Source organism: Heptranchias perlo, unplaced genomic scaffold (assembly GCF_035084215.1).
Source record: "Heptranchias perlo isolate sHepPer1 unplaced genomic scaffold, sHepPer1.hap1 HAP1_SCAFFOLD_56, whole genome shotgun sequence".
Classification (NCBI taxonomy): Eukaryota; Metazoa; Chordata; class Chondrichthyes; order Hexanchiformes; family Hexanchidae; genus Heptranchias; species Heptranchias perlo.
In genome coordinates, this window is record NW_027139581.1 from 535,007 (window position 1) to 561,581 (window position 26,575).

The 26,575-nt window shown below is 43.3% G+C and overlaps 1 gene segment (V, D, J or C); it reads right to left on the reverse strand.

Moving 5' to 3' along the window:
* Positions 1 to 643: 643 nt before the first annotated feature.
* LOC137315795 (Ig heavy chain C region-like) lies at positions 644 to 21,781 on the reverse strand. The segment is given in 7 exon segments: positions 644 to 1,094; positions 8,622 to 8,930; positions 9,950 to 10,267; positions 10,382 to 10,690; positions 19,781 to 19,830; positions 21,079 to 21,400; positions 21,679 to 21,781. Coding segments are annotated over 7 exon segments (1,749 nt in total).
* Positions 21,782 to 26,575: the final 4,794 nt, after the last annotated feature.

Sequence of the window (26,575 nt, forward strand, 5' to 3'; positions counted from 1 at the left end):
GAAATCGGTGCAATGACGAAGAGAAGCCGCAATGTATTGTTTTTGTGGGAATTGGAAACAGCCATTGTGTTGTGTTTGGAAGCGGTTTTCTTATGTTCGGGTTAAGGGGTCTGGTAGTGGAAGCACCTTTAGTCTGCATTTAGCTTGTGCTGTGAATAAGCTGGAAGGGCGGAATATAGAAGGTTTAGGGGTGATTTGAATGAGATTTTAAAGATTTTGAAAGGAATTGATAGGGTAGATAGAGAGAAGAATTTCCCGCTGGCGGGGGAGTCTAGGACAAGGGGACATAACCTTAAAATCAGAGCCAGGCCATTCAGGAGAGAAGTTCGGAAACATTTCTTCACACACCGGGTGGGAGAAGTGTGGAACTCTCTCCCACAAAAAGCAGTCGATGCTCAATTAATAATTTTAAAGCTGATTTATTTTTGCTAACCAAGGGTATTAAGGGATCTGGAGCCAAGGCGGGTGGATGGAGTTAGGATACAGATCAGCCATGATCTCAATGAATGGCGGAACAGGCTCGAAGGGCTGAATGGCCTCCGCCTGTTCTTGCGTTCCAACGGAATGTTGGTGCATTGGGGCTCCAAAGGGAACATATCCTGCTCCTGACCAACAAAAATAATTCAATTCCCATACATTTGACTCGTTAACAGAAAAAGGGTCTTTATTTGCTTTTAATTAAGGAATGGAAATGAGATAATCTCATTGACAAGAATTCACGGTGTCCATCAGTACAAGGGAAATGTTCACAAAACTCGGTTTACCGCTCGATTTATTAACCGTTCTGCTCATTATCTTCAAGGGAATGGCTTCATGTCCGACCACACAGGAGTAAGAAGCACCGCTGGTCCAATCCTCCGTCTTAATGGATAACATGCTGTACATGAAGAAGGAGCTACTGTCGTTCTCCGCCATCACCTCAGTGTTCTTGTAGCCGCTGGAATTCAGCGTCTTGTTATTAACGGTCCACTTGACAAAGATCTCTCTGGGAGAGAAACCTCTCACTAAGCAGGTGAGGGTCATAGACCGCTGAGCGGAGATTTCTTCTGCTAACGGGAGGAGGACAAACACAGACGGTTCCTGTGGATTTGGATCTGCAGAAAAAAATGTTTGGATATTAATAAGTGAGAGGCGATCATAGAGGGAATAAAGCGCAGCTTTAGGTTGTGAAGATTCACTTTGCACTCCGAGATATCGTCCCCTTGCCTAATTTTAAAAACTCTGTTTGTTGCTTTGTGCACGAGTCACTTAAGGTGACATCTCTCCTCTCCTCTACGTGCCTTGAGAAGGCCATCGTTTGAGAAATGTAACTGAGTGGCTTGTCGATAATTTGAGAGGACAACTCCATCGTCCCGGAGCAAAGCCACATGTAGCGAAGATCGCATAGGGGTGATAGCCTCCCTTCGGATATGGACAGTAAAAGGACAATGGAAAAGAGTTCGGATTTTTAACGGTCAGTTCAGGAACATAGGAACAGAAGGAGGCCATTCAGGCCCTCGAGCCTGTTCCGTCATTCAATTATAACATGGCTGATCTGTGTCTCAACTGCATTTACCCGCTTGGTTCCATATCTCTCAATACCCTTTATTACAGTATCATAATATGGTACAGCACAGAAGGAGGCCATTCGGCCCAACGTACCTATTCCGGCTCTTTGAAAGTGCTATCCAATTATTCCCATTACCCTGCTCTTTCCCGATAGCTGTCCAATTCTTTCCCTTCAAGTATTAACCAATTCCGTTTTGAAAGTTACTATTGAATCTGCTTCCACCACCGTTTCAGGCAGAACATTCAGATCATTACATCTCGCTGCGTAAAAAATGTTTCCTCATGTCGCCTCTGGCTCTTTTGCCAACCACTTTAAATCTGTGTCCTCTGGTTACCGAACCTTCTGCCACTGGAAACAGTTTCTCCTTATTTACCTGATCAAAACCCTTCATGATTTTGAACACCTCCATAACATCTCCCCTTAACATTCTCTGTTCTAAGGAGAACAATCCCGGCTTCTCCAGTCTCCAAATAACTGAAATCTCTCATCCCTGCTGCCATTCTAGTAAATCTCGTCTGCACCCTCTCTAAGGCCTTGACATCCTTTCTAAAGTATGGTGCCAAGAATTGAACACAATACTCCAGCTGAAACCTAACCAATGATTTATAAAGATTTAGCGTAACTTATTTGCTTCTGTGCTCTGTGCCTCTATTACAAAAGCCGAGGATCGCATATGGTTTATTAACAGCATTCTCAACTTCTCCTTCCACCTTCAAAGATTTCTGTACGTACACTGCCAGGTCTCTCTGTTCCTGCACTCCCTTTAAAATTCTACCATTTAGTTTATATTGTGTCTCTTCATTCTTCCTCCCAAAGAATGCATCACTTCATACTTCTCTGCGTTAAATTACATCTGCCATGTCTCTGCACATTTCACCAGTTTGTCTATGTCCTCCGAAAGTTAGTTACTATCCTTCACATTATTTACATTTCCGAGTTTCGTGTCTTCAGCAAACTTTGTAATTGTACCCAGTATACCCAAGTCCATGTCAGGCTGATTCCTGGAGAACACCACTCTATACTTCCCTCCAGTCTGAGAAACTATCGTTCAACACTACTCTTTGCTTTCTGTCCCTTAGCGACAAAGGAAAGAAAAGTGGATGAGTTCCTGCGGTCAGTGTTTCAGGAGCGAGGGAGGAAGTTGAAAAGCAAGACCTCAAAGGTAGTAATCTCTGGATTACTCCCAGTGCCACCCGCTGGTGAGTGCAGAAATTGGAAGATAAGGCAGGTTAATTCGTGGCTGCAGACATGGCGCAGGATGGATGGCTTCAGAGTCTTGGGGCAGTGGGACCAGTTTTGGGATCGGAGTGCAAGGGTGGTGGAAGCAGATTCAATCGTGGCTTTTAAAAAGGAATTGGACAAATACTTCAAGGGAAAAAATTGCACTGATACTGGGCAAGCGTGGGGAAATGTGACGAACTGGATTGCTCTTATAATGAGCCGGCAGGGGCACGATGGGCCGAATGGCTTCCATCTGAGCTGGAAACATTCTATGATTAGCCAATTTTGTATCCACGCTGCCGCTGTACCTTTAATCCCCGGGGGCTTTAATTTCGCTTACAAGTCTATTATGTGGTACTTATCAAGTGCCTTTTGAAAGTCCATATACACAACATCAACCACATTACACTCATTAACCCTTCCCGTTGCTTCATCAAAGAGCTCAATCAAGTTATCAAACACGATTTTCCTTTAACAAATCCGTGCTGACTTTCATTTACGAGCCGACAATTTTCCAAGTGACAATTAATTTTGTCCCGGATTATTCTCTCTAAAAGTTTCCCCACCACCGACATTCGGCTGACTGGTCTGTAACTGCCGGGTTTACCTTTTTGAACAATTCTGTAACATTTGCAATCCTCCAGTCCTCTGGTGCCATCCCCATATCTAAGGGGGATTGGAAATTGTGGTGAGAGCCTCCGTAATTTCCACCCTTACTTCCCTCAGTAACCGAGGCTGCATCCCATCTGGACCGGGTGACTTTTCTACTTTGAGTACTGCTAATCTTTTAAGTACCTCGTCTATCTATTTTTATCCTATCCCATATCGCTACTGACCCCTCTTTTACTGTTACAGTGGCAGCATCCTTTTCTCTAGTGAAGGCCAATGCGGTGCATTCATTTAGTACCTCAGCCCTGCCCTCTTCCTCCAGATGAAGATCTCTTTTTTTGTCCCCAATCGGTCCCACCCTTCGTTTCACTGCCCTTTTACAATTTACATCTTCATAAAAGACTTTTGGTTTCCCTTTTGTGCTGGCCGCTAATCTATTCTCATATTCTCTTTGCCGCTCTTATTTCCTTTTTAAATCTCCTCTGTACTTTCTGTATTCAACTTAGTCCTAAACTGTATTCTGTGCCTTACATTTGTCATAAGCCTCCTTTTTCTGTTTCATTGTAATCTCTATACCTTTAGTCATCAAATGAGCTCGAGTTTTGGATGCCCTTCCTTTCCCCCTCGTGGGACGGGATGTGAACCATTTCCTCCTTGAAGGCCTCCCATTGTTCAATTACTATTTTGCAAACCAATCTTTGATTCCTATCCACCAGGACTCAGATCCCTTTTTAACTCACTGAAATTAGTCCTCCTCCAGTTAATTTTTTTCACATTAGATTGTTCCTTGTCCTTTTCAACGACTTTTCTCAATCTCATGATATTATGATCACTGTTCCCCAAATGCTCCCCCACTGAATCATGCTTCACTTGCCCCACTTCATTCCCAGAACTAGATCCAGCATTGCTTCCTTCCCCGCTGGGCTGGAAACACATTGTTCAACAAAGTTCTCTTGTACACATTTCAGGAATTCCTTCCCCTCTTTGCCCGATACATTGTTGCTGTCCCAGCCTATATTGGGATAATGGAAGGCCCCCCATTATCACTAATCTATCGTTCTTGCATCTTTCCGTAATTTGCCTGCAAATTTGTTCCTGTATCTCCTTCCCATTATCTGGTGGCCTATCGTACACACCCAGTAGTGTAATAGCTCCTCCATTGTTCTTTAATTTTAACCAAATGGATTTTGTCTTTGACACCCCCTCACCTTCATCATCACTTTCCAGTGCTATAATAGTTTAATTGATCAATACTGCCATAACTCCTTTCTTTCCTTCACTATCTTTCCTGAATACAGTGTAGACAGGAATATAAAGTACCCATTCCCCCCAACCTTTGAGCCATATCTCTGCCATTGCCTCTATATCACAGTCCCATGTGGCGACTTGAGCCTGCAGCTCACCAACCTTATTTACCACGCCACGTGCATTTACACACATGCACTCCAAGCTCATCTTAGACTGCCTAATTTCCCCCTGTCTGATCCCTCCTATTTCTGAAGTACTCTTTGCTCAAGTGCTATTTGTCCCTCCCAGTCCTCTGTGCACCTTGCTTCTTCTCTATAATGTTTCATCCTGGTGCCCACCCTATTGCCAAATTTGTTTAAACCCTCGCCCATAGCAGCAGTTAACTTCCCAGCTCTGTTGAGGTGCAACCCGTCCATCTTGAACAGATCCATCCTGCTCCACAACTGCTCCCTATGCCCCAGGTATCTGAAACCCACCCTCCTGCACCATTTCTCCAGCCATGCATTAGCCTGTCTTATTCGGCTAGTCCTATACTCACTAGCGTTTGGCACTGGGAGTAATCCAGATTTTGCTAACTTTGAGGTGCTGCTTTATAACATCCTCCCTAGCTCCTGAAACTCTGACTGCAGGACCTTTTCCTTCCTATGTCATCGGTTCCCACATGGACCACGATTTCTGGCTGTTCCCCTTCCCTCCTCAAAAGGTCCCGCATCTCTCAATGTTGTCCTTTACCCTGGCACCAGGGAGACAACACACATACAGGACTCATGTCGGCCCTTGCAGAAACGCCGGTCTATCTCCCTGAACACAAGAACATAAGAACATAAGAAATACGAGCAGGAGTAGGCCATACGGCCCCCCGAACCTGCTCCACCATTCAATAAGATCATGGCTGATGTTCAACCTCAACTCCACTTTCCAGCCCGATCCCCATATCACTTGATTCATAGAAACATCGAAAATAGGAGCAAAAGTAGGCCATTCGGCCCTTCGGGCCTGCTCTGCCATTCAAAATGATCATAGCCGATCGTCTAACTCAGTGCCCTGTTCCCGCTTTATCCCCATATACCTTGATCCCTTTAACATTAACAAATATATCTATCTCCTTCTGGAATACATCTAATGACTTGGCCTCTACTGCCTTCTGTGGTAGAGAATTCCACAGGTTCACCACCCTCTGATTTAAGAAATTTCTCCTCATCTCAGTTATAAATGGCATACGCCGTATCCTGAGTCTGTGACCCCTGGTTCTGGACTCCCCAGCCATCGGGAACATCCTCCCTGCATCTAGTCTGTTTAGTCCTGTTAGAATTTTACATGTTTCGATGAGATCGTCTCTCTTCTTCTAAACTCCAGTGAATATAGGCCTAGTCGTTCCAATCCCTCCTCATACGTCAATCCTGCCATCCCAGGAATCAGTCTGGTATACCTTCGTTGCACTCCCTCCATGGGAAGGACATCCTTCCTCAGATAAGGAGACCAATACTGCACACAATACTCCAGACGTGGTCTCACCAAGGCCCTGCAAACTACAGTAAGATATCCCTGCTCCTCTACTCAAATCCTCTTGCAATGAAGGCCAACATGCCATTCGCCTTCCCAATTGTTCGCTGCACCTGAATGCTCTCTTTCAGCGACTGGTGTACAAGGACACACAGGTCTCGTTGCACCTCCCCTTTACCCAAACTATCACCATTCAGATAATAATCTGTCTTTCTGTTTTTACAACCAATGTTGATAATCTCACATTTATCCACGTTATACTGCATCCGCCATGTTCTTGCCCACTCACCCAACTTGTCGAAATCACTCTTTGCATCCTCCTCAAAGCTCACATTCCACCCCAGCTTTGTATTGTCTGCAAACTTGGAAATGTTACATTTAGTTCCCTCATCCAAATCATTGATATATATTGTGAATAGCTGGGGTCCAAGCACTGTTCCCTGCGATACCCCACTAGTCACCGCCTGGCACCCGGAAAAAGACCCGTTCATTCCTATTGTCTGCTTCCTATCAGTCAAACAATTCTCAATCCATGCCAATATGTTCCCCCCAATCCCATGTGCTTTAATTTTGCACACTAACCTCTTGTGTGGCACATTATCAAAAGCCTTCGGAAAATCCAAATACACCACATCTACTGGTTCTCCGTGATCTATTCTACCAGTTACATCCTCAAAAAACTCCAGAAGATTTCTTAAGCATGATTTTGCTTTCATAAACCCATGCTGACTTTGTCCAATCCCGCTAATGCCTTCCAAGTGTTCTGTTATCACATCTTTTATAATAGACGATCGCATTTTCCCCACTATTGATGTTAGGCTAACTGGTCTGTAATTCCCTGTTTTTCTCTCCCTCCTGCTTTAAATAGTTGGGTTACATTTGCCACCCTCCAACTGTAGGAACTGTTCCAGAGTCTATAGAATTTTGGAAGATGATCACAAATGCATCCACTATTTCCAGGGCCACTTCCTTTAGTACTCTGGGATGTAGATTATCAGACCCTGGGGATTTGTCAGCCGATAGCCCCATTAATTTCCCGAGTACTATTTTTTTTACTAATAATTCCGCTGGAGTCCAAAAATCTGTCCATCTCAGCCTTGAATATATTCAACGACTCAGCATCCACATCCCTATGGGGTAGAGAATTCCACAGATTCACAACCCTCTGAGTGAAGAAATTCCTCCTCACCTCAGTCTTAAATGGCCACCCCTTATCCTTTGACTATGCCACTTATTTCTAGACTCTCCAAGCCGGGCAAACAACCTTTCAGCATCTACCCTGTCAAGCCCCCTCAGAATCTTGTATGTTTCAATGAGATCACCTCTCATTCTTCTTATCTCCAGAGAGTACAGGGTCATTATACTCAATCTCTCCTCACAGGACAACCCTCTCCTCCCAGGAATCAATCTAGTGAATCTTCTTTGCACCGCATCAAAGGCAAGTATATCCTTCCTCAGATAAGCAGACCGAAACTGTACGCAATACTCCAGGTGAGGTCTCAACAAAGCCCTGTACAATTTTAGTAAGACTATTGAACCCCCGATAGCAACTGCATTTCTTTCGCTCGCTGTTCAGCCGAGTCTCCCATGGTGCAGTGGATTTGCTCCGGATTGCACGTAATCCAGCAACAAACTGTTAATCTCAGTTTTGAAATTTCCAATTGACCTCCAGCCTCACCAGCTTTTTGGGGAGAGAGTTCCAGATTCCCACTGCCGTTTGTATGAAGAAATGTTCCCTCGCATCACCCCTGAACGACCGAGCTCTAATATTAAGGTTATGGCCCCTTGTTCTGGACTCCCTCAGTTTCTCCGGTGTCAGCCAGCGAATTTACAGGATTATTGAGTTCAATTTCGCTACTTGCCGTGGTGGGGGTAAAAGAGTTTCCTCTAATCCAAGCTCTGCAGAGGGGACCGAGAAGTGAGAAAAGCCTTTCGTTCGGAATAAAAGAGTTTCCTCTCCATTTTGTCCATTTACCAACTTTATTGTTTATTCATTCCCGGGATGTGGGCGCCTCTCGTACGGTCGGCTTTTATTGCCCATCCATAGTTGTCCTTGTGAAAGTGATGGTGAGCCTTCTGCTTGGCCCGCTACAGTCCGTATAGTGAAGGTACTCCCACAGTGCTGTTAGGAGGGAGCTCCGGAAATTTGAATGGGACAATGAAGGAATGGCGATACATGCCCAAATCGGGATGAGTTGTGATTTTAAGGAGAACTTGGAGGCGATGGTGTTCCCATGCACCTGTTGGTCGGGGCCGCGGGTTTGGGAGGTGCTGCCAAAGAAGCCTGCACGAGTTGCTGCAGTGTATCATGTAGATGGTACACACTGCAACCACAGTGAGCCGGTGGTGGAGGGAATGGATGTTTCAGGTGGTGGATGGACTAAACTATGCCATGGGGATAGACTATGCATATATTTAATGAATAGAAGTCATGTACACGCACTGAGAAGATTCACAATGTGGCACTTGTTGCTGCAACCTCACTGCTCACCTCGTTCCTTGTGTATGGACGCTCTTTTAGGAGTTGGAAGATCCTGATGGCTCACCACGCAATAGAACGTATCCCCACTCAGCCACGCTTGTGTCGAGATGTCTACTTTGCTGATCAGGCTGTCGGAGCCCTCGCCAGGTTGGACGGCAATCTCTGATTTTAAAGGCTGCTGTTCTCTGGTCCAGGACACGTTGACCCCATTCGGAGCATCAGACACGACACAGGTCAAAGTCACCGTCGCCTCCAGTAAAACCTGTTCTTGTGATGGTGGCAGAATAGTGACTTCTGGTTCACCGGGTGGAGGACAATCTGTGAGAGGAAAATAAATGTGAATTGATGCATTCTCTGGAGAATTGTGATGCGAAAGTTCAGCCTTTATTTGATTAAAGACAAGGGGAGTCATTTTAACTTTGGGCGATATGGGCTCAGCCTCCCATTATACAGTGCGCCTGATTTTCCGTGCTATTAATCAGGAATGTGACCATTGGTGATTTCCCCATTCCCTGGAACAGTTGTGTTGAAGCACAGCTCTGACGCTCTCCATGCACACCGCCTGATGTCGGCTCACTGAGAACTAAACTGGGACCAGGATCGCAGACTGATCCGATGACATGGCCGCAGAGGAATTCCTTCTGGGGCGAGGCTCTGGAACGTCTGCAGTGCTCACTGAACTGTAACAGAGGCACAGAGAGTCAGGCCGTCCAGGAGAAGGAAGCAAGTAACTAGATACTCGGTAAAGAAAAAAAGAACTTGCATTTATCCAGCGCTTTTCATCACCTCAGGACGTCCCAGAGCGCTTTACAGAAAAAAAACTACTTTTGACGTGTGGTCACTGTTGAAATGTTGGAAACTCAGCTATCAATTTGCTCACAGCAAGCTTCCACCAACAGCAATGTGATAATGACCGGGTAATCTCTTTTAGTGATGTTGGTTGAGGGATAAATATTGGCCAGGACACAGGGGAGAACTCCATTGCTTGTCTTCTAGATATTGCTGTGTGATCTTTAAGGTCCACCTGAGAGGGCAGATCGGGGCCTCGGTTTAACGTCTCACCAAGATGGCCCCTCCCATAGTGCAGCGCTCCATCAGTCCTGCACTGGGAGTGTCAGCATAGATTTTATGCTCAAGTCTCTGGAGTGGGATTGAACCCACGACCTTCTGACTCAGAGACGCTCAATAACATCAATGATATGTTCCTAATAATTGGTGAAAGAAGTTATCAGTCCCCCCACACACCCTCACCCCCACCCCACGGAACACTGGCTGTAAATGTCAGTAGAATTTGGCACTTAGATGCATCTGGCCTCAGCTCACGGTTTGCCTCTTACCTGGAGAACTGGTGATATTTTTGCTCTGGATGCTCTTGCTCGCTTTGTGAGTGACGGAGCAGGTGTATACCGCACCGTTGAACCATTCCCTGGAGGTGATTTCCAGCCGACTACTGACGCTGAAGTTGCCGTTCTCTTCACAGGGTGGAGAGGTGAAGAACCCGGACTTCACGGGCAATCCGCCCTTCAGCCACTGCACTTCGATGGGTTTTGGTCGGAATCCGGATATTAAACACACGGCCGTTACATGTTTGCTGGATAAGATTTCCTGAGGTGAACTTTGCGTGAGGATAACAGTTGGAGGGACCGCACGCAATCCTATTGTGGGAATTCAAGGAAAAAAGGTGATTTCACATTTTAAAATTAAATAATTCTGTATTGGAAAATTCTGTTATCTTTTCACATCTTGGTCGCCATCGAGCTCACACTAACCTGGAATGGACAGCGTCACTGTCTCCCAGGCAGATCCGCTGTGCCGAACAACGCAGTAGACTTTGCTGCTCTCCATCTCTGACTCGGGGATCGTTAACTGGCTGCTCAGGGTGTAGGTTCCCTTCTTGTTGAACACTGACGGGTAGGTCATGAATCCACTGGTGATGCTTTGGTCATTTTTGGTCCAGGAAAGGATGGCTTTTTCGGGGGAATAGTTCATCGCCAAGCACCCGACCGTCACCAAACCTTCAGTATTGGGTTCTCCACAGGACGATAGCAGGGCGAAGAGTGTCGGAGCAGACGGTTCAGCTGTGAAAGAGGAACAAATTGAACACAAAAGTGAAACTCCGCCATCACATTTACATGAAACGCCCGCATGTTTTGAATATCCGCCAGAATCTGCACCAATTGCATCATTTGAGGATCACAAACAACAATGAAAAGTGAGCCTCTGCTGATTGTGAGGCCTGACTTGAAATGGGCTCACCGAACCCCAGTCTGGTACATCCGAAAGTCCGGAGACAGGAAAGTCCATTCGGTCCATCAAGCTCCATTCAACCAGACTCAGTACAAGGAAATTGTATCATTGACTTCGCCCAACTCCTTGTCGCCACTCCAATAACGAGCACATATTCTCTCCCCTCCCTGTTCTCAAATAAAGTTCAGGCAAAAATATTAATATCACAGGTCTGGAAATTCTCCCAGGCTACTCCCTGTAAACGGAGTTTCCACTCTACTTCCCACGAAGCCTCGCAGGCGGAGCGGGAGCAGCTCTGACGAATTTCTCGGCATATAAGTCTGAATATCCATCGAGGCCAAGAGGGGGCTAGATAAAAAATCGGGCGTATACGTTTAGAGGAACTGTTAGCAGCAGGGATGGAAAGTTGGTTGGTGGACAGGAAACACAGAGAAACGGTTAACGTGTCCTTCAGATTGGAGAACGGCTGGAAAGTGAAGTCCTCCTGGTGTCAGTATTCGGGGCACTTCTGTTTACATACATTCGATGGTTTACACTTGGCAACAGGGAATAGAATCTCGAAAGTTGCGAAACCACAAAAAAGTACATGATTTGGCAAGCAGCGAGGAGGAATGTAAAAATCTTCATGAAGACAGAGGCAGGATAGGAGAATGGGCGGGCATGTGACAGATATAATTTAGTAAGTGTGCGGAATGTGGGACTGTATACTCAGGGATATGAAACTAAGTGTTCGGATATGCAAACAGATCTAAAGTGCGAATATATAATTCTTTAAAATGCGATTGTACACCAACAACATCTTGCATTTCTATCGCGCCTTTAACGTTGTAAAACGTCCCAAGGCGCTTCATAGGAGCGATTATCAAACAAAATTTGACACTGAGGCCCATAAGGAGATATTAGGACAGGTGAACAAAAGCTTGGTCAAAGAGGTAGGTTTTAAGGAGCATCTTAAAGGGGAGGGAGAGGTAGAGAGGCGGAGAGGTTTAGGGAGGGGATTACAGAGTTTAGGTCCAAGGCATCTAAAGGCACGGCCACCAATGGTGGAGCGATTAAAATCGGGGATGAGCAAGGCGCCGGAATTGGAGAAGAACAGAGACCTCGGAGGGTTGTAGAGCTGGAGGAGGTTACAGAGATAGGGAGGAGTGAGGCCATGGAGGAATTTGAAAACAAGGATGAGAAATTTAAAATCGAAGCGTTCCCGGACCGACAGCCAATGGACGTCAGCGATCAAAGGGGTGATGGGTGAACGGAACTTGGTGCGAGTTAGGATACGGGGCAGCAGAGTTTTGGATCAGCCCACGTTTATGGAGGGCGGAAGATGGGAGGCCGGCCGGGAGAGCATTGGAATAATCAAGTCTAGAGGTAATAAAGGCAGGGATGAGGGTTTCAGCAGCAGATGAGCTGAGGCAGGGGTGGAGACGGGTGATGTTACGGAGGCGGAAGTCGGCGGTCTTGATGATGGAGATGATTTGTGGTCGGAAGCTTAATTCAGGGTCAAATAGGACGCTGAGTTTGTGAACGGCCTGGTTCAGCCTCAGAGAGTGGCCAGGGAGAGGGATGGAGTCGGTGGCCTCGGGAACGGAGTTAATGGCGGGGACCAAACGCAACGACTTCTGTCCTCCCAATATTTAGTTGGAGGACATTTTTGCTCATCCAGCACTGGATGTCGGACAAGCAGTGTGACAAATCAGAGACAGTGGAGGGGTTGAGGGAGGTGGTGGTGAGGTCGAGCTGGGTGTCGTCAGCGTACACGTGGGATCTGACGTCGTGTTTTCGTTTGATGTCGCTGAGAGGCAGCATATAGATTAGAAATAGGAGGGGGCCAAAGATAGATCCTTGGGGGACTCCAGAATTAACGGTGCGGGAGCGGGAAGAGAAGCCATTGCAGGTGATTCTCTGGCTACCACTGGGTAGCTTAGAATGGAACCAGGCGAGCACAGTCCCGCCCAGCTGGACGACGGAGAAGAGGCTTTGGAAGAGGATGATGTTGTCAATCGTATCAAAGGCGGCAGGCAGATCGAGAAGGACGAGGAGGGATAGCTTACCACGGCCACAGTCACATAGCATGTCATTTGTAACTTTGCTAAGCGCCATTTCAGGGCAGGAACCTGATTGGAGGGGATCATAAAGGAGTTGTGGTAAAGATGGGAACAGGTATTTGATATTAATCAGGAAATAAGGGGGGCTTGTAAAAATGGTAATGCAATAATCATGGGCGATTTTAACTTTCACAGAGATTGGGCAAAACAAATTCGCAAAAATAGCCCTGAGGAGGAGTTCATAGAGTGTATTAGGGACTGTTTCTTAGATCAATACGTCGGGGAACCAACCAGGGAACAGGCCATTTTGGATCTGGTAATGGGTAACAAAACAGGATTAATTAATGATCTCAAAGTAAAGGATCCCCTGTGAAGCAGTGATCATAACATGATAGAATTTCACATCCAGTTTGAGAGCGAGGATTTTGGGTCTGAAATTACTGCATTAAACTTAATTAAGGAATGAGGGCAGAATTGGCTGAAGTGGACTGGGTAAACAGATTAGATGGTATGATGGTGGATAAGCAGTGGCAAACATTTAAAAAGATATTTTAAGACTCGCAACAAAATATATCCCTGTGGGGAGGAAAGAATCCACAAAAAGGATGCATTAGGGTTAGCTAAATAAGGAAGTAAAGGATGGTATCAGGTTAAAAGAAAAAGCACACAACATGGCAAAGATTACTGGTAAGCCCAAAGATTGGGAAAACTTTAAAAACCAGCAAAGGATGAATAAAAGAATAATAAAGAGGGAGAAAAAATATGATGAGAATAAACTGGCAAGAAATATAAAAACTGACAGTAAAAGCTTGTACAAGTATATAAAAAGGAAGAGGGTAGCTAAAGTAAACTTTGGTCCCTTAGAGGATGAGACTGGGGAAATAATAATGGAAAACAAGGAAATGGCAGAGGAATTGAACAGATATTTTGTATCTGTCTTCACAGTAGAAGACATAATAATATACCAATAATAGTAGAAAATCAAGGGGCAAAGGGGAGGGAGGAACTAAAAGCAATCACTATCACTGGAGAAAAAGTACTAGGTGAAATAATGGGTCTAAAGACTGACAAGTCCCCTGAACCTGATGGCTTGCATGCAAGGTTCTTAAAGGAAGTGGCTACAGAGAAAGTGGATGCATTGGTTGTAATCTTCCAGAATTCATTAGATTCTGGAAAGTTCCCAGCGGACTGGAAAACCGCAAACGTAACATCCCTTTGAAGAAGGGCGTGAGACAGAAATCAGGTAACTATTGACCAGTTAGCCTAACATCTGTCATTGGGAAAATGCTAGAATCCATTATTAAGGAAGTAGCAGCAGGACATTTGGAAGCTCATAATACAATCAAGGAGAGTCAAAATGGTTTAATGAAGGCGAAATCGTGTCTGACAAATTTATTAGAGTTCTTTAAGGAAGTAACCGGCAGGGTGGATAAAGGGGAACCAATGGATGCAGTATATTTGGATTTCCAAAAGGCATTCGATAAAATGCTACACAAAATATTATTGCTTAAGATAAGAGCTTGTGGTGTTGGGGGTTATATAATGGCATGCATAGAGGATTGGCTAATTAACAGAAAACAAAGAGTCGGGATAAAAGGGTCATTTTCAAAATGGCAATCTGTAACTAGTGGGGTGCCGCAGGGCTCAGTGCTGGGGCCTCAACTATTTACAATATATATCAATGACTTGGATGAAGGAACAGAGTGTCTTGTGGCCAAATTTGCTGATGATACAAAGATAGGTGAAAAGCAAGTTGTGATGAGGACATAAAGTGTTTGTAAAGGGATATTGACAGGTTAAGCGATTGGGCAAAATTTGGCAGATGGAATTTAATGTGGAAAAATGTGAAGTCATCCACTTTGGGAGCAAAAATAAGAAAGCAAAATATTATTTGAATGGAGAAATACTACAAAATGTTGCGGTACAGAGGGATCTGGGTGTCCTCGTACATGAAACACAAAAAGTCAACATAAAGGTGCAGCAGGTAATCCGGAAGGCAAACGGAATATTGGCCTTTATTTCCAGGGGATTAGAGTATAAAAGCAGGGAAGCCATGCTACAACTGTACAGGATGCTGGTGAGACCATACCTGGAGTATTGCGTACAGTTCTGGTGCCCTTATTTAAGGAAGGACACACTTGCATAGGAGGCAGTTCAGAGAAGGTTCATTCGGATGATTCCGGGTATGAAAGGTTTGTCTTACGAGGAAAGATTGAACAGGTTGCGTCTGTACTCATTGGAGTTTCGAAGAATGAGAGGAGATCTTATTGAAACATACAAGATTCTGAGGGGACTCGATAGGGGAATCTAAAACTAGGGGGCATAGTCTCAGAATAAGGGGGTCGCCCGCTTAAGCGGATATTAGCAGGAATTTCTTCTCCCAGAGGGTCGTGAATCTTTGGAATTCTTTACCCCAAAAAGCTGTGGAGGCTGAGTCATTGAACACATTCAAGGCTCGGTTAGACAAATTTTTGATCAGCAAGGGAGTCAAAGGATATAGGGAAAGGGCGGGAAAGTGGAGTTGAGGTAAAAATCAGATCAGCCATGATCTCATGAAATGGCAGAGCAGGGTCGAGGGGCCGAATGGCCTACTCCTGCTCCTATCTCTTATGGTCTCTTATGGGAGGCGAGAACACATTCAAAGACTTTGGAGAGGAAAGGGAGGTTGGAGATGGGGCGGTAGTTTGCAAGGGCAGAAGGGGCAAGTGTGGGTTTTTTTTAGTACGGGGGTGATGACGGCAGATTTGAAGGGGAGGGGTCAGTACCTGAGGAGATCGAGCCGTTAATAATATCAGCTGACATGTATCGTTAACAATATCGGCTAACATTGGGGCCAGGAAGGGAAGTTTGGTGGTCAGCAGTTTGTTGGGAATTGGGTCGAGGGGGCAGGAGGTGGGTCTCATGGACAGGATGAGAAGTGGGATATTTAAATCCTTCTTTGGCAGTAACGCAAAATCGACGATAACGAATTGCAGCCCATTTTACAATCCACCCAACTTTCATTTCTATATAAGTGAAGAGGAATTTGTTCAGTGTGGGTGTGATATAGGGGCAGAAATCCGCCTTGGGCAGTGGGGCAAATGGAGCAGTATCGAATCGGCCGCCTGTTTGTCGCCCCGCCTGATATTCACTCCCATTGAAGTATAATGGGAGGTTGTTGCAATACCGCCAGTTGTGAGCTACCGCCCATTGGGTATCAATTCATCATGTCTGTGGTGCAAAACGGGCGACAGCCAATCGGTGATCCGTTTTGAACTGCCTTAAATGGAAAAGAAACTCGGGCAGGGGGAAAACGAGCTGCCGATTGGCTGTCGTTGACTTTGCATTTCACTCTCATGGTCGAAAGAACGGTGTATCGAGAAATAATGTCACCTCTTAATGTGAACCCTTTCTCTCTCATCGTCTAATGAACGGTGAAAAGAGAAATAATGTCACCTCTTAATGTGAACCCTTTCTCTCTCATAGTCTAAAGAACGTTGTATGGAGAAATAATGTCACCTCTTAATGTGAACCCTTTCTCTCTCATGGTCGAATGAACGGTGTATGGAGAAATAATGTCACCTCTTAATGTGAACCCTTTCTCTCTCATTGTCCAAAGAACGGTGTACAGAGAAATAATGTCACCTCTTAATGTGAACCCTTTCTCTCTCATGGTCTAAAGAACGGTGTGTAGAGAAATAATGTCACCTCTTAATGTGAACCCTTTCTCTCTCATAGTCTAAAGAACGTTGTATGGAGAAATAATGTCACCTCTTAATGTGAACCCTTTCTCTCTCATAGTCTAAAGAACGTTGTATGGAGAAATAATGTCACCTCTTAATGTGAACCCTTTCTCTCTCATGGTCTAATGAACGGTGTAGAGAAATAATGTCACCTCTTAATGTGAACCCTTTCTCTCTCATGGTCTAATGAACGGTGTAGAGAAATAATGTCACCTCTTAATGTGAACCCTTTCTCTCTCATGATGCATCGAGCAACTTCTCCCATTTGCTTTCTTGCTGTAATCAAATATTGGGCCAAGTTTCGGGGTAATTTCTGTTTACTCCTAATGTCCCTTCACTTAAAGATACATAAATAATAATAATATCAACAACAATATTAAAACTAGTATTAATAATGTGGTAATAATAGTATTATTATCAACAGCAATGATAATAACTATTAATAATGTCAGCCGAGACACGCCTTGTAAATGCGGGTAGGACCTTTGGACCAGAACTGTTCCCTGTCCTATTCTTCCACCGCCCTCAACACATCCGAGTCCGGGTCTAGTTATTGTTTGTTTACCGCCTGGCTCGGGTCTCAAATCGCCAACACAGATGAGCTGCGGAACGTCTATTTGCGAAAGTAGCGCTCTTCCGTTTCATAAATGATCTGTGCCACAGCCTCGACTGCAGAGAAATAGTTCAATAAAACACGAATGGTAGATTTTTGTTTTCGCTGGCTGGACATTAAGGATAATCTCAGCGTCGCGCTGAACAACAATCTGGGGTGGGGGGAGGGGGGAGGGAAATCTGATCGGAAAAACTAGACGTCCCTCACAGAATCCACCTGATCTTCCTCCTATTTAAACTAATGGAAGGAAAATCGGGAGAGTTTTGTAGCAGGTCTGCAATCCTCTCCACTCAAATTTCCTCTCTGTGCACAGAGCAGGGATTGTTTAACACCCAGGCGGGAATCTACACCGACATCTTCACACTTTAACTTCGAAATGTGGAATTCAGAACACTTCAAGTTTAATTGAAACGACACAAGGATCCGTGCAAAACAGAGCAGCGCTTCGTTTAATTATCAGAGACCCTGAATATAACGGAGCAAATGGAGAAACGAGCCTTTGGTTCGAACTTCTAACTTCGGCGCGAGCGTAATTCAGGGAAAACCAGGCGTTGTGTAATTCGGAGAGCCCATCCGCTACCGCCCGTTTTACGCACCGCACAAGTTGAATTTTACCTCCAGAGTGCTGATAATAAATTAATGTTGATATTAACGTCATTTTAGTGAAACAAATCTGTTTGCAGTTTAAAATTGTTTCGAGTTTCCTTCCAGCCTTACGAGGTCAGTAGTTTTTAAAATTTAATTAACTAATGTAATTTAATTAAACGAAGATCATTTTAACAATTCCGCTTGAATTCCAGCAATAGCCGCATCGCTGCCTCCAACCTTATAATTTCCTCCACTCTGCCTAGTTTATTTCTTGTCTATTTCCAACCTTGTGAAGTCTGAAAGTTCTTTGATTAAAATATATTGGTGGTAATTTTGACTTGGTGGGACAGTGTAAAACTGGTGATTCACGTCATTGGAAATAAAAGCCGGGAGAGATGCTAAACGGGCTGTCGACTCCCCAGCACCCGTTTCGCACTGTCGCCAAAATCAAAATTACCCCCATTCATTTTAAAAATTCTGTTTGGCTTCTATACCAGTTTATCTCTTTCTGCCAATGATTTTCTGCACTTCTTTAGTAAAGCCTGTCTCACTACCTAAAATAGTGAGACAGGCTTTACTAAAGATAATATACAAAGAGCCAACATTTTTGGACAGTTTACTAACAATAAAACTGCCTCCATTGAAGAGTAAGTACTTAATAAACCAAGAGGTATTTTAAATTGCAATCTATCCAGCCACAAGCTCCACTTTGCTCATTAATTAAATATAATATATAAAATCATCAAGACGAAACCAGGATACAGCAACTATTTAAAATCTGAAGTGAGACCTTATGGAGCTCAATCACAACTGAGTAAGACAGGCGGTGATTTGTGAAATTAATTGTAACATAATCGATTGATTTTTCTCCCATCTCTGACATTTTCTCCTGACGGTGTTGTGAATGGGACATTTGTGGAAGGCGGTTTGTGTTTAATTGATTATATTGTAAGTTAATATTGATATTATTTGATGCTGTATTAAATTATAGTAAAATCCAATATTAATTTTAAACCTGCTTCTGTGCATTGTGGAAATGTTAACAACATTTTCGTGACAGATATTCAATATGAACGAATCGAATATTATATTAACAGATTAATATATTAGTTTTATGTGAATAAAGGCACAGAAATTAGATTTAAATTACGCAGCGAGTTGTTATGATTTGGAATGCAGTGAAAGGGCGGTGGAAGCAGATTGAAAAGTAATTTTCAAAAAGAATTGGATAAATACTTGAAAGGAAAAAACAAAGTTATGAAGAAAGAGCAGGGGAATGGGACTGATTGGATAGCTCTTTCAAAGAGCTGGCACAGGCACGATGGGCCGAATGGCCTCCTCCTGTGCTGTACCCACTATGATACAATGATGCATCTAGCTTCTAATATTTATATGCTCTGACTCTACACAATTAGAATCTCTGTAGTTTTCTGAGATCACTGAAACAATACAGACTCTGCGGATTTTCACAGTGTCTTTCACATGATGGAGTCAGGAGTGGATTTTTAAGCAGTTTTCTACACGGCCGAGCGAGTACTCTACACTCATAAAGAATTTCAGTATATCCTGAAAGGAGCCCCATGTACATGATCTCGTACTGAGCCCAAAGCATTTGGGACGACATTGAAACAGAGAACTGCATTAGCCAGATGTTATCAAATTAAACATTGCAGAAACAAAAAATAAACACAGTTCAGCATCAGGTTTCCAGTTTCAAATAACCCATACTCGCAGATAAACAAGATCCCACAATAATCAAGGAGAAATGCAGGAGTAAAACAACTGCTTTGATCTATAAAAACTCAGATGAACAATCAAAAGTTACACACCAATAAATCTAAGGAAACAGTGCCAACTTCTCAGGATTGTGAAAATAATTAACTATTAAAACCGAACGAAATATAAGATTAAACATACAAATTAAACACTGCTACTAAATTAGTGCATGTTTCTTACCTGCAGTCACCGTCACCATGGTCCCTTGTCCCCAGTAGTCGAAGTAATCACTGCGTTACATTCCTTCACCTGGGTCACACAATAAGGGGCTCTGCACACGGTATCGAAAACAGTCTACATTATTTTAAGTTTTGACATTCCAGAGGCAAGGTAAAGTTACGATAGATTTATGTGATATTAAAAGTCATTATAGAGAGCAACAAATGGTTCCATTTGATTGTTTATAAATTACTTTGATATTTGCGATCTCATACATTCGTTGATGAACATTTTTCCAAATCGCCAACAATTTCGTGAATAATTGTTATAGTTGATCTGCCGAATCCTTGTCAGGACTGCAGTGCGAGATAACAATACATGAATATTCCTTTAATACATTCGCAGTTATATTCCAGCCGGAGCACTGCCCCAGTTTCACCCCATGAATGTTGAAAGGGTTTTTGTATTGACAATTAATGCTGTGCCACCCAGTTATACACCATGATACACACCGTGTCAAATACTTCTGCTAACATATAGCTTTGGTTTGTAGATCTAAATTCCAAACAGCTTACAAAAAACTCGATGCAGATTCACCAGTGGATGCATTAATGTGATGCTTGTATCAGTATAACTTGTTATATGTTTATGAAAAGCCACGTTTTACTGTTAAGACACACAACCAGTCTTTGCATGGAATTTAAATTCGTCAGTTCAATTTACCCTTTATAGCTGGTTTTATAAACTTGGAGATATTTCTGACAGTGATATATATGGAATGACACTAATGTTGCTGTTCATGATGGTTTTGTGATCACAGATTTCAGCAGGATCCCGCTCAGTGTTACTGTATGACGAGATGTCGATATGAAGCACTGTGGATCCACTGTAGTATCACAATGACACACGCCAGCACAAATACTGCACTCGCTCTCTGTGCAGCACTGTCTGTCAAAATTCACTTTCAAAAAACCCTTATTGGGACTGCAACCTGACTAGAAATTCACTCAGGGTGACAGAAAGAGAACACATCTGTGCACATCAGCGACCAGTGGTAGAATATATTGAAACAAGTATTAACTTCAAATTTCCATTCCTCACACATAGAAGTGCTGGACACCAGCAGAGTCCCTTCTCCTCATTATTACAACAACAGTTCATATTTTATATCAGTTAACTGTCCTTAAACAAGATGCTTTGATAAGAAATACCGTCTATTTGAAAGTACTGCTATTAACATTGTACTTTATTTAATTACTAACCGTCAGGTTATAGTTGGAACGGTTGGATTTCTCCTCCTGTTTTTGTGCAGGCCCAGCCCCGGACCCCCTCCCCGTGGGTATCTTGCACAGTAATACATGGCGGTGTCTTCGGTCTTCAAATTCGTCATTTTCAGATAAAAGGTTGTGCTGTCTTTGGATGGGGTGAATCGATCTTGAACTCCGGGTGCGTAATAATTCGTGGCTGTGTGCTTATGATAGAGCAGTAACCACTCCAGCCCTTTCCCAGGAACTTGCTTAATCCAAGCCATGTAATAGCTGTTGACATTGAACCCAGTCACCGAACAGGACAGTGTCTGAGTCTCCGTGGGCTTTGCGGTAACGGAATCCGATTGAGTCAGCACGATGTTGCATTGGACATCTTAAAATGGGGGGGAAAGTTCGGATGTCAATTAAAACGGTCATAATTAAAGATAGTCGCAAAAGTAAAACAGAATATTTAAAAATATAAATATTTAAAAATAGTTCTTTTTTATACAATATCTTGAACGAATCATTGACGATTTTATTTTGTTGTAATGCTGGAGAACAGATAAATCGGTTCTTTCCTGACGTATTTGCAATTTCGCTAAGATAATCTTCACATTGTAATCAGAGGAATTTCCCCCACCCTGAGCTGAAAAGGGAAAGAGTACTCACAGGTAAAGTAAGACAGAAGTAAACAGAGGTAGAAGCCAAGCGCCATCATTTGCTTTCTTGATCAAACTCTCTGCTCCCCACAACAGCCTCCTGATTGCTGACCTGAAGCCGAGCGCTCCACTATTTAAACTGCCTGGAGCTCCTTGAGCTGAAGCCCGGGGCTGGAAATCATCCGCCTCCTTCAGCAGTAGTTTGGCTCCTCCTCTCTTTTCCTTTCTCAGCTCAACGATCTGATTTTCGATCAACAAAAAAATTAGCACCAATAATCCATTTTCTGTGCTCAACTCTCAAAATTATTGTTGCTTTGTATTGGCTAATTATCGATCTAGATAATACAGTCAATCCAAAACAAATTTAGTTTAAAAGATAGTATAAGGAGTCTGATTCTCCCCACATTGTTATTCCCTATAGAGTTGGTGTCAGTGAATAGAATGCAAACGGAGAGAGGAAGTAATTATTATTGTACCAATTCTATAGGATGTTTAACAAGAAAAGTTGGGAAACTATTGCATTTATGTTCAGGTATCAGATACCGTTTCTATGCAGTTCTGTACTTAATGTGAGCTCTCCCCATCACTCGGGCCCCTGATACTAACTTTACTATCGGTAGTGGGGTAAAATTACTGATATTGAACGATTGTAAATTGTGAAGCAATCCACCTGTCTGTGCAGGAGATTACACAGTTTCTCCAAAACTGTCACCCTCAGAATTAAATTCTCAAACGCCTTGCTTTCTAATGAGAATTAGCATATTGCACATTGTAAATGTCCTGAATACTAAAAAATTAAAGACTATTGAAAAGTGTGAAAGAAAAAAAATAAACGGAGACATTGTTTTATTAATGTTAGATAGATTTTTTAATTTTTACAAGGAAAGTGAGATTATTAGTTCCCATGTTCTAGCTGAAGGTCTGATCTTTGATCCATTGTTGGATTAATCAGAGATGCAGCTGTTTTGGTTCCAGTGAACGTGACTCCCAGCGCTGGGTAAAATTCGTGTTGTGGGCAACAGTTAACTTGTTTCCAAATCTCTCTCCCTCTCTCTCTCTCTCTCTATTTCTCTCTCTCTCTGTCTCTGTCTCTGTCTGTCTATGTCTCTCACTCACGCACACACACACGCGCACACAAGTGTATCTATTTCTATCACAGAAACTGTACATGTAAAATCATTTCAAAATTTACAGCGCCTCTGCTCACTTTTGATTCCAATTAGAAATCTCCGGAACTGAATAATTAAGGACAGATTCTGCACGCTGTGCAATTTAATTACACAGTCAATGGATGTATATAAACGTATTCTGTGTGTATATATTAAATATATGATATCATATATGGTACGTTCGCTGGATATAGATATATATATACATATACTTCATGTTATAAATTTAACGTGAATGTAGTGTTGGAATTACAGTCAGACCAGATCTGTTTGTAACTATATTTCCCAGTCTCAGTGTTCGTTGCTGTTGTTCTCTTTAATTATAAACGAACAGCTTTCAGTATTCCCGAGTCCTGTAAAGAAAGAATCATTTAATAAAATGCTTGTATTTTATCGTTTATACTATTCCTCATATCAATAACCGCCTGTATATTTTTGCGGAAGTAACACATATTCCCCAGCCTACTGCCGGATTATAGTAGGTTATGGAAAATATCAAGGCTAGAATGGTCTGTACTCGGGATTGAAAAATATTTAAATAATATCTCAAGGTTCTCACATTTTATGATATTGTACAGGGGAGATTTGCAGACAATTAGACTTTAGATGTTATCGCATGTAAAAGACGTGCTTTTGCTGAGTAGTTAAACCTCGTTTTGTTTAAACCCATACTCAAGCCATATCTGTAAAACATTCCTTGGGGGAAGTCCGTCTTACTGTTGTCAGGAAATGGCGAAAACTCACAATGTAATTTACAAGAAGCATCTGCGGGTTCTGTGGAGTAAATCCATGAGCTGTTTCCTGAGAACTGACCGCAGAGCTGAAAGCCGAGTTCAACCTCCATTCATTGTGAGTAAAGCCGAAAGGTACACAGATCTCCCCAGCAACAAATGATACTTACGTTACAACGAACCCCATTGGATGTATTAAGTTGTATTTAGCTGCCTTAGTTCTTTGCCGACCTGTTTTATAAGCATATCATGTACTTCTTCCATTGCTCTCCGTCTCAAATATCCCATCCAATTCATCACAATCTATCTCCTTCAATTACAATATAAAATTCTGTCATATCTGCCCTTAGACTGAGTTCACTAATGAAAATAGGTCCAACTCCTTCAGCCCAGCCTGATACCAAAATACCCTGAGACTGGGTGTCATTTTACTTGCCCTGGTCTGCACCTCCTTAGGGCCATGATGGTCTCCTCTATCTCCCCTCTATATAACCCCCTAAATTCCTCTCTATATTCCCCTCTATAATCCCTTCTATGTTCCGTCTATTTTCCACTCAATATTCCCCTATATATACTCCTATATATTCCCTCTATTTTCCCCTCTATATTCCCCTCTATATTCCTCTCTATATCCCAGTCGAAAATGCCCCTCTATTTCACCCTCTATGGTCTCCTCTATAGTCCCATCTGTATCCCCCCTCTATATTTCCTCTATATTCCACTCTACATTCCTCTCAATATTCCCTCTCTGTATCCCCCTCCATTTCCCCTCTATACTTCCCCGGTATTCCACTCTACATTCCTCTCTATATTCCCTCTCCATATCCAACTCTATATTTCCCTCTATATCACCTTCTATATTCTCCTCTATATTCCCATCTATATGCCCCTTTATATCCCCCTCTGTATCCCCCTTTATATCTCTCTCTATATCCCCTCTATATTCCCCCTATATACTCTCCTCCATATCCCCCTCCAGATTCCCTTCGATAACTCCCTCTATTCTTCCCTCTATATCCCCCTATATCCCCTCTATATCCCTCCCTATAATCCCCTCTATGTCACCTCTATATCCCCCACTATAATCCCCACAATATTCCCGCTATATCCCCCTATATTGCCCCATCTATATCGCCCTCTATATCCCCTCTGCATTGCCCCTCTATAATCTCCCTATATTCCGCCGCTAAATTTCCCTCGACATCACACTCTATATACCCCTCTTTTCCCCCCACTATATCCCCTCTGTATTCCTCTCAATATTCCACCTCTATATCCCCCTCTATATTCCCATCCATATTCCCCTCTATATTTCCCCTCTATATTCCCCTCTATATTCCAGTCTATATCCCCTTGTATATCCCCTCTATATTCCTCTCTATATTCAACGTCTATCATCCCCCCTTATACCCCTCTCTATTCCCCTTTATATTCTCTCCATATTCCTCTCAATATTCCCTCAATATCGCCCTCCGCACCACCTCTATTTCTCCCTCTATATCTCCCTCTATAACCTCCGCTATATCCCCTCTACATTGCCCCTCGATAATCCGCTCTATATTGCCTTTCACATTTCCCTCCATATCCCCCTCTGTATACCCCTCTGTAATCCCCTCTATGATCCCCTCTATGTCACCTCTATATCCCCCTCTATAATCCCCTTTGTATCCCCCTCCATAACCCCCTCTATATTCTCCTCTGTATTCCCTTCTATATTCCCCTCTATAACCCCCTCTATATTCTCTTCTGTATCCCCCCCTATTTTTCCCTCTATATCCCCCTCTATATTCCCCTCCACCATGTATGGGCACCAGTATGAATGCAATGCTCCAAGTGTGACTCTGTCAAGAACTTGCAGAAAATTAGAAAGTGCATTGAGTGAGTCATTAATGGAAGACTATTTCCTCTATTTGGGGAGTCAGCAATGAGGGGTCACCAATATAAATTGTCTAGCAGAGAATGAGGAAGTGACTTGACGGTATGGAGGTTGGAAGAGAAATCATTGGTAAAGATACTCTGGTTACAAGCAGGTGCGCAAGGTTGATCAAAGCAAGTTAAGTCCCGCCGAGCTGGACGACAGAGGAAAGGCGTTGAAGGAGGATGGTGTGATTAAGGCATGTGGATCATAGTCACTGCACTTAGTCACACCGTCATCTTTCTCCCTCTGTTGTTGTCTCTCTGTAACGTTCACTGCACTCGGGCACACCTTTAGCTATCACTCACAAAAACCAGTCGAACTTTTATCTATCTCCCTCTTGGTGTCTCTGTCAATTACTGTACTCAGTGTCACCTTTATTATATACCTCTGTTGTTGTCTCTCTGTATCGTTCACTGCACTCAGTCGCACCTTTATCTATTTAGCTCTGTTGTTGTCTCTCTGTATCGTTCACTGCACTCAGTCACACCTTTATCTATTTCGCTCTGTTGATGTATCTCTGTATCACTGTACTCAATCACAGCTTTAGCTATCTCCCTCCATTTGTGTCCCTCGAGCCTGTTCCACCATTCATTTAGATCATGACTGATCTGTATCTTCACTCCATTTACCCACCTTGGTCCCATATTCCTTAACACCCTTACCTAGCAAAAATCTATCATTCTCAGTTTTTCAATTTCGAATTGACCTTGCATGAACAGCTTTTTGGGAGAGACAGTTCCAGGTTTGCACTGCCCTTTGTGTGAAGAAGTGATTCCTGACATCACCCCTGAACGGCCTAGCTCTAATTTTAAGATTATGCCCCCTTGTTTGGATTCCCCCACAAGAGCAAATAGTTTCTCTCTATCGACCCAATCAAATCCTTCAATCGTTGTAAGCACCTCAATTACATCACGCTTTAATCTTCGAGACTCGAGGGAATACCGGCCAAGTCAATGCAATCTGTTCTCAGCATTTAACCCTTTTAGCCCCACTATAATTCTGGTGAATCTGCCCTGCACCCCTTCCAAGGTCAAAATATCCTTCCTGAGGTGCGGTGCCCAGAACTGAACGCAGTTTACTAATTGGGGT